Here is a 9745-nt window from a genome sequence, read left to right on the forward strand (position 1 = left end):
TCCAATTGGATCATTTTGTTGACATTTTCAAAGGAATTTTTTTTTTGAGTTATAAGTATTCTAAATAGAACAACCCAACCATGTTTGTTTTATTTATTATACTCAATGGTCATTATTTTTTATTATTTTAAAAAAAAATTATTTAAAAGATATAATGCTTGCCATTTTGCATTTTCTGACCTTTCATGTAAGTCAACACTGCAATAATTTTTTTTAATGGTCATTTTGCTTTTTGTTTGAACATATTTCTTTTTCTTTTATATGTAGCATTCCAACATTTCTTCTATTTTTTTCTTATATTATGAATGAATATTCACAGATTAAATATATCAAATGATAAGTACCAATCCCACAAACCAAAAATAAAAAATAAAAAAATCAATGGTTAATGATAAAGGTTATATAACGCTATTTCTCATCCTTAATGTTATAACATTAACATATATCACAATGTTAAAACATAAGTTTAGGAATTAATTTTAACTTTTAAGTCTAGCAAGCAGTGCTGAAAAGAGAGATTGATTGAGAAGGGAGACCAAAAGCAAACCATCCCATACTACAATGAACACATCAAGACAAAAGGACCAAAGTCACAAGACCACAGCACCAAAAGAATCACAAGTTGCAGCAGTAACATCCACCACCACCTGCTCCTTTTGTTGTTGGAACCATTCCATAGTGCAGACAAACCAGATATAAACATCACATTGTTACTGGAAAACTAAAGATAGAAATTTAACTACATCAATTCCTGCATCATCTACTGCCCATACAGAGATCACATGTTTCTCTTCTCCAACAACAACTGAAAAATAACACAAATGATACATGACATTGAGGTCCTCAGGTGAAAGGACAGCCCCATGTGTTTCTCTAGATCAGTGGTCAGCTGCACTACAAAACCAGTGTTAATTTAGGAGATGATGATAATGATATGATGACTAGCAAGTGTTGTTTAGCTCTTGAAGCACAGTTTCCATTGTGGGCCTCTGGTTTGGAATTTCACTTGTGCAGAGCAATGCAATGCTGGCAAGCTTTGCTGCCTCTGGTTTGGAGAAGTGGCCTTTCAGATTTTCATCGATGAGGTCTTCGAGCTTATTAGACTCCACTTCGGGTTTGGGACGAGGAGGGGTCTTTGTGTTTTCCAGTGAGGATTTGAAGGATGATTACGCCGAAGGAGTAGACGTCGCTCTTTTCTGTGAACCTGCCAATGGTGGTGTATTCGGGGGCTAGGTAGCCCATGGCGGCACTGGCTTTGAGAGTCGAGAAAACAACATCATCCGCCAAGAGCTTGTGCAGGCCAGACCCGGAGAGCAGAGGCTTGAAATGGTGGTCGATGAGGACCTTCTCCGCCGAAATGCTTTGATGGACTAGTGATGGCTTGTTGCCTCTATTGCTGTGTAGATATTCAATGCCTGCAATGGAATGAATATTATCAGTAAAACTAAAAATCAAGTTAAACATTATTCATGCAAAGACAACAAATTTTTAACATATCATGATCATGCAAAGCAATTGTCAGATTGACATGTGACTTTTTTTCATTCACAGACAAACATTGAAGCATGGCAACAATGAGCAAGTCAGGTCATACCTTTTAGCAATGCCTTTGATGATAGAAACTCTTGTAGACCACTCAAGAAGCTTATGATTCTCATCACCTTTGACGTCCAGATATTGTAACAAGCTCCCATTGCTGATGAAATCATAAACAAGGAAGCATTCCCCCCTCCCTCTTGAACAGCAAAAGCCCCTTAATCCCACAAGATTCTCGTGTCGCAACATCGTTAATATCTTTAATCCCTTTAAGAACTCAGACTCTTCAGTTCTACAGCTGGTTTTGTTAATGCTCTTCACTGCAACCATAGTTCCGTCGCGTAGAATTCCCTTGTAAGTTGCGGCAAAATTGCTTTTACCAAGCAAATTAACATCCGAGAAGTACTGAGTTGCACATTCCACCTCCTCCAAATTGAACCTAAAGCTCTGAGAGACCTCCTGAGAAAACCCAACACCACTTCTTCCATCGGCCAAAGGGTCCCAACCATTGGAATACTCAAGGCTGATAAGAGGAGAGGCACTCCTCCGATAAATGTCCTTTGGATGATCAGTGCTAAGACGGCTATCAGAGACCTCCAATGCACTGCCGATCTTTTGCTTCCGTCGACGATACCACGAGAAAGCTAGAAGCCCAGAAACCAACCCTCCAACAGCAACCGCAGCAATCCCACCAACAATAGCTCCAGCAGAGGATTTCGATGACTTCACACACTGAGTATTATTGCAATTTACATCAGCTGACTGCGGGATACCTTGCCGAGTTAGACCATTAGCACCCGGACCAAATGGTTCAGGCCGGTTCGGGTTGAGGACATCAGCAGAGGTGCATTCTCTCAACGATGAGAACCCAACTCCACATAGATTGGTGTTGTTTCCATACTGAAATCCTTCATTTAATCTCTTCAACTCTATCACCAGATAAAAACATACATTTTTCAGTTCACGAATGAAATTAAATCTAATATACAGATGATGAGAGGGAGGTATAGTACCAGGAGGAACACTGCCGGAAAGGGTGTTGTTCCTAAGGTCGAGGACAATTAGCTGTGGGATTTGAGCGAGCTTCACTGGGATAGAACCAAAAAGATGATTGAAGCTCAAATCTAAGCGCATCAACTGTGTAAGATCCCCTAAGCTTGCAGGGATAGCTCCACTCAAATGGTTAGACTGTAAAGCAAGAACTGCCAGCCTATTCAAAGAGCCTAACTGGGTTGGTATACTCCCTGTTAGCTGGTTATAGCACAGCTGAAGAACTGCATGAGAAAAGGGTGGCAAGCAAAGTAACATAAGACGAGTGAAGATAAATGCTAAAATCTATCACAAAGAACAACCCAAGAAGTAGGTCAAAAATCATAAATGTGCCACCTTTAATATCATAAATGATCTAAATAAGTAGGAAGGAAACCCTTTTCGTTCAAACAATGCAAAACAATCATAAATAATCAACAACCACACATACAAAACTTCCACAATCGGAAAACTCTTGGTATCTAAAACCAGACATTCAAATTTTTCAAACAATAAAGAAGATCTAAATATAGAGAGAACTTCAGTAGAACTGTAGAAGAGAAGAAAACTCCAACTGCACCAGTAAAAATCTTAAAAACAAACTCTTATTCAGTAGAGTTAACGAAAGAGAAACACAAAAAAAGGTAGATTCAAGGATAGCATGGGGCAAAGTTAAAAACTTATGAGAAAGGTTGAAGCTGTCTTCTGCTTTTTAAGTCGTCTGAACATTAATGGCGAGAGGAAAAATAGGAAAATAAAAATCCAAGCTTTGAAAAGAATGCAAAGAAAAAACACAACCTACCACACTTGAAGACCAAAGTCTCAAACTACAACAAGAAAAAGAAGAGAAGCAAACTGGTAAAAAGAACGAAGAAAAGAAATCCAGCGTAAAAATTTAATCTTTTCTTTGTAAACCCAACTTTTATGCAATAACTGTCAAACATCAAGCAAGCTCACCTTGAAGACTGGCCATGTTACCAAGCTCCTCAGGGATATTCCCAGAAAGATTATTCACGTTGAGATAAAGATCCGTGAGCTCAGTGAGGTTAGAAATCTCCTTCGGGATCACTCCACTCAAAACATTGTAATGGAGATACAGCCCAGAGAGACATTTCAGCTGGGCTATAGCGGGGGAGATGGAGCCAGTGAGTCCCTTTCCCTGAAGCGAGATGTTCGCCACTTTACCATTCTTGTTGCACGCCACTCCATCAAAATCGCCGCACGGGTTACCGTCCTCCGTCCAAGACGCCAGAACCATCCCCTTCGGATCAAGCGCCGCCTTCACCTCCATTAACGCCCTGAGCTCCGGGCTACCAAGAACAACCACACTAGAGTCTGCAACAGAGAGGAAGACGAGTAGAAGAAGGGAATGGAAAGCCATTGATGAGAACTTGGTGAAGATTTGGGGAGAAAGCTCGGAGCTTTTCTCTTCTCGCAAAGCTTGGGAGAAGAGAAAGAGTTGGCAGCGAACCACAGAGCTCCTTGGTTGAAGGGAAGAGAAAAAGACAGTGAGAGAAATATAAATTAATTCCGGGGGTTTTTCAAAAAAAAATTATTTTTTAAAATTTTTTATTTATGATCACGATGCTTGGATCGTTCTGAACCGTTGGATTATGTACTGATGGTTTTGCTTGGGTTCTGTAATCAAACCTTGAAAATGTATAAAATAAAATAAAAATATTAATTAATTAAACTACTAAATTTTGTTATTTATTTCTGATTTCTTTTTGAGAACTTATAATTACTTGTGATTTTTATGAGTAATTTTTGAGGTCTTAACTCTCGATTCAAAATTCAAAATTGAGTAACTGTTTGAGATTTGACTATTCCCTCATGTTTCCTGCCTATCTTTTTTTTTTAATGAAAAATAATTTCTTGACATTATATTAATATTTTTATTTTTTACTTCTTCACATGAAGTGGTTTTGCAACTTCAGCTGCCTTTTCAACCTCCCAAACATTATCCATGATTTTTACATATAATTCTCCCATTTTAAAATTATTAGCAAAGATATTTATTTGGTTTTATTGAACAAAAGCATATATACAAATATTCACTGTTTTTTGTTACAATAATGTATTCAATTAAGAATAATAATATCTTAATCTTAACTTAGTTTAGAGTTTACCTTTAATTAAATACGAAGAAATACTTAAAACTATAATGATAAGGTTAAAGAAAGTTAGTGATGTTTCCTTTTTTTTAAGTTGGCTTTAATACAAAGATGGTTATAATTGTCAAGCACTAAATCATTCACTCATCAATTCCCTTAAATTCAAATATTTGTAAATAATTTTTATATGGAGTATAAAATAATATCACGTGACACTAGACTTGCGTAGTTCAATAGGTCATGGTCCCAAAAATGGCCTTTTGTCTACCTAGCATAATTAATTAATGTATTAATTAATCACTAAAAAAATTTTAAATTTTCTCATGCATCATTATTTATTTATTTATTTATTTATTGGGTGGTGTAATAAGAAAAAAACAAAGAGGGATGGTTGGGTGTTGGGTCAGGGTTAGGCATTGAATATGGACCACAATGTTGGTTGGCATACTTGGGTGAGTTTGTGAGTTAGGTCTAAAAGGGGACCAAATTGCATGGTCTCTCTCTCACATTCTTCAAATGACCTTTCTTTTTTTCCTTTCTTTTTTTGGAATTTTTTGGGAACTCCTATAAAATATCATCTGCTAATTTTTTTTTTAACAAATGTATTGTAATGTGAATGTAAATTTATGTAATTATAATATATATAATATCTAAAATAAATAAAATTATAAAACTATATTTAAAAAAAAATTGCTATAATGTTTTTATTGGAACAGGTATAACATATGTAATATAAGATAATAGACGATCAGATGAAACGATACTAGTAAACTCTTATATCATAATCATCGATGGAGATAATTGTTTGTAGTTGCTTAATCAAGATGAGTATTATCATATTTCGTGCATTAATTATGATAATGTAGATCAGTTAATAGATTTCACTAAAATTTTAAAAGTTAGGAAAATAAAAAATGTGTTTGATATCAATAATAAATGCTTCAACAAATCTCTCTTATAATCAAAAGCCGCATAACCATATAAAGAAACTTATTAGTAAGTGTTTTTTTTACTATTTCATTTCACCAAACAAAAATTATCCTTTCTAACTTTATTTTTCAAAAATTTTAAAGTACAACTCCAACAACAGTTTTTATAAAAATAATAAAATAAAAATAATAACGACCTCAAATATGATGAACCGCATAAATAATATCATGTTTGATTTCTAAGTAATTACATTATATATGATAGGGTGATATTAGAATATCACCTAAAAATATCTGATAACAACCATGGGCAAAAAAAACCTATCTTGATATGCACCAATTATTATTATTATTATTATTATTATTATTATTTAGGTAGGGCGACAAGCGCCAACCCTCTGGGCCGTATGTGGGACAGGGGTATCACCGCCACGTCCTCACCCTCTGGAAAGCGGGGAGCATGGTTCATGGGAATCGAACTCACGCCTCCCCAACACAAGAGGACCCTGAGTACCGTTGGGCTCCTCACCCATTGATATATGCACCAATTATTTAGTAACCAAGCTTTACACGGAACATATAAAAACATAGCTTAATCTCGTTCATATTAAAACAAAAAATGGTGGATTAACCACTTAAACTATATTAAGGAGATCAAATACAAATATAAAAATAACATATAGGGGCATAAAGTAAAATACATATATATTATAACCACAAGAGATAATTAAACATTTATACATTAAAGAAAAAAAAATTATAAAGAATCAAAAGAAAAATAAAACTTGAATGTAAATTGTTTTTTTATATAAATTAAAATATAGAGTTTACAAAAGATAATTGCATATAAAAGATCATATGTTCATGGCTGTTCTATTTTGGATCAAGTTTGAAAAGTCATCGGCCAAGTTCCCGTCGATCGAGACCGTATAAATATGTTGAATATATAGGAGCTATATTATACAAAATAATGAGTTGATATGCACAAATAATAAAACAAAATATGTCTAAAGAGTTGGCATGAATTTTAGGATGCACTAATGGTGAAGTATTGTTTGGAGACATGTGAAAGTTGGTGAAAAAGACTCTGAGGTTTGATCAGACCGCTACTGTCAATGGGTTCACAAGGCAACAGAGGTGTGTTGTCTCATGTTTAACCTACAACCCATGCCCTTACTTCCCCACACTTTACAAACCCTATTACCCTACCAAATAATGGTTTTTTTTTTTTCCAAGACAAATAAACATGTGTTTTTGTTTGTTTTACATGCACATATGTTGGATGTGTTATGTTACAATATACTCATTTCTACACTATATCATTACTTTATCTAATTATAATTATGCTAGTACAATATATGCACTAAATAAATTTAATATATTTTAGTTTATTGTTTCTATACCATTCTTGCATGTTGATTGTCTTTTTTTTTTGCTGATAAAAAATGTAATGGTTTATTTTAAAAAAATATAGATAAATCACGAGTAGAATTTGAGCACTATGTTTGTAAACAAAAAATAATAAAGTACCAATTAATCTATTATAATAATTGCTATTTTATCTCATATTTTTGTAAAACAATTTTTATAAATAAGTAAACACGGAAAACAATAACAAAATACGGTTGATTTTTTTTTTTTTTTGGAATAAAGTGGATAAACCACTAATTTATTAAAAAGAAGGAAACAGAGGAGTATAGTAGAAAAGATCGCGAACAAGAAAAATCTAAAATAAAATAACAAACTGAAATCCTCACCAGGGATAAGGAAAACAGTGAGCAAAATCAAGACAGGAAGAAAGATAAAATGAGACAAGCTGGGACGGCGAAGTCAACCGTCTGGAGACACAGGCCTGCCCAGCAATAAGGATAGGAGGACTACTCCTGATCAGCAGTGTGCACCGAATCGCCGATGAAATCAGTGGGTCTAGTGCCCAGGAAGTTGAGAGAGCGCTTGATCCTCTGAGTGGCCTCCGTGGTATCCTGATGAAGGTTCTCTAAATCTGTTGAAAGCCAAGAAAGCAGCATATTAGCAGACTTGTATAAAATTGAAATAATAGGTAGGCAAGTAAGGTTAAAAATGCGATTGTTTCGTTCAAGCCAAATATTCCAGATTATGGCTCTAGAACAGAGGTCCCCCAGGTTCCGACAAGAGGAAATTAATGAGGGGATTCAAATGGTCCAAATATTAGATACTGAGGATGGGGAAGACTCAATATCAAGGTTTTGTTTGATTTTTTATGCATTAAAATTACTTATGATAATCTGTCTAAACACTAAATAATTTCAATTACTGAAAAATTAAATAAATGTGTTATAAAACATAAAATCTAAATCAACCATTGAAAGTAAATTTAGTTATGATCAAGATAAACCAAGAATTTAAAACAAAAATTTTCCCCTGAATTAGGTGAACGAAAATTCCTAAATCTAGACTTTATTGGATCAGAGCCAATAAGTCCTAAGCCAGTTAGGCTACTCTCCAAACAAGGTTGAAAAAGGACCATAATAATAAGTTCATGAAAGCAAGAAACAGAGAACTAATGTGACAAGAAAAAGGACCAAAGAATAAAGTCCATACTTTTTGAGAAATCAAAGTAGGATTCCCTTAAACTGATAATGAAAATTAAAAACCCATACATACCCCTATATATATCTATAGTAAAGTAGATTTAGAATTAGATGCTTATGAATCATAGCCAACTGGTTTTTTACTTTCAGAAAAGCATTTCCACCACTTCTCAACTGCAAGGCCACTTACATACATGCACAAAGTCACAGGGTGTCCCTTCCTTTTTAAGGGGTGGTGGCCTTTGAAGCATCTCTTTTACTATGGCTTTTTTATTTGGGAGCATGGCTTATCTTTCATGGCATTCATTTCAGGGAATCTTAAGAAAAAGAATGAGGGGCACTTCCCTCGTGTATCTGGACTTCCAGCTGTTTTCCTGAAACTTTTTTCCAATGGATTTGATGTGGAAATAAGGGAGAGCCCACTGAATCATTAGTTATCTTTTCATATTGGAGATCAAATAATTGATAATTTTCATTGGAATTTGGAAGTCCATTTCATTTTTCTATGTGTTCACTATTCATTAATGCTTCTTTATTTGTTTTGAGTGTGTTCATATGGGATGAGAGTGGGAGTAGAGAGTTCATCCATTAATTTGCTGTGAAAGCTTCATGGGAACTGAGTTCCATTGTTTGTTGTAAATTTTTAAGGAAGTGGAAAACCTGTGTTAAATGTTATTTCCATTAAATTAAGAGAAATTAAGTATAATTTCGCTCGGGAAATTGATTATTCTTTATGAATTTCAAATTGTGTATTATTGTATTTCCCACAAAATAAACATGTAATATATATATATATATATATTTTTTTTTCTATTTCATATAAATGATTTTTTTTGCTTTTGAAATTTATGGGTGAGTGTGCATGAGTCAAATGGGTCATAGCGTACCCATGTAAAGCCGATGGTTAAGGCAATGGGGGATTGTGTGGTGAAAGCTATTGTGTGGAATATTTGGCTTGCCATAAATAACTGAATTTTCAATGCTAAAGTTGTGCATGCTATTATCATTTATTTCAAAATGTGATCGACTTGATTATTTCATAGTATTCAGCATAGACTGAGGGAGGCAGAGAAAAGCTTGAAGATTCTATTTTCACTTTCAAGCATAGTCTAGAGTTTTTGGACCAGCAATCGGTGCATATCAGTGGAGATTTGATAGCCAATGAGGCGAGGGATCCGTTCATTGGCTAGATCATCTTGGGCGTGTTTTGGGTTGGGTTCCAATTTAGTGTGTGTATTGTTGTTGTTGTTGTTTTTTTTGTTCGTATTTTGTGGCCTTTGGCAGGTACAATATTTAGTTATTGGCTATGATGTTTCTTTTTCTAGTAATTGAAGCGCCTTATCCATATTTAAAAAAAATTTTATGGGTAAGTGCAACCATTTCTTGCAATTCAGCTTAGTACTCTATTTTTTTTTTGTTTTTAAATATAGTTTGAATGATTTATTTATTATTTTAAGAAATTATTAACAAGTAACAAATAGAACTCTTGATCTTTTGAGTAGGAATGTGAATAAAATACTGTTGCTTTTGTGTTTTGTTCCACATAAACAAAAATAAATAACAATCT

General features: G+C 34.3%; 1 protein-coding gene across 1 annotated transcript; it reads right to left on the reverse strand.

Annotated features, from left to right (window-relative positions):
* Positions 1 to 693: 693 nt before the first annotated feature.
* On the reverse strand, positions 694 to 4064 carry LOC120275745 (BRASSINOSTEROID INSENSITIVE 1-associated receptor kinase 1-like). The gene is given in 5 exon segments (XM_039282434.1): positions 694 to 1139; positions 1141 to 1417; positions 1598 to 2465; positions 2550 to 2810; positions 3523 to 4064. Coding segments are annotated over 5 exon segments (2028 nt in total). The 5' UTR covers positions 3947 to 4064; the 3' UTR covers positions 694 to 941.
* Positions 4065 to 9745: the final 5681 nt, after the last annotated feature.

This window comes from Dioscorea cayenensis, chromosome 14, assembly GCF_009730915.1.
Source record: "Dioscorea cayenensis subsp. rotundata cultivar TDr96_F1 chromosome 14, TDr96_F1_v2_PseudoChromosome.rev07_lg8_w22 25.fasta, whole genome shotgun sequence".
Classification (NCBI taxonomy): Eukaryota; Viridiplantae; Streptophyta; class Magnoliopsida; order Dioscoreales; family Dioscoreaceae; genus Dioscorea; species Dioscorea cayenensis.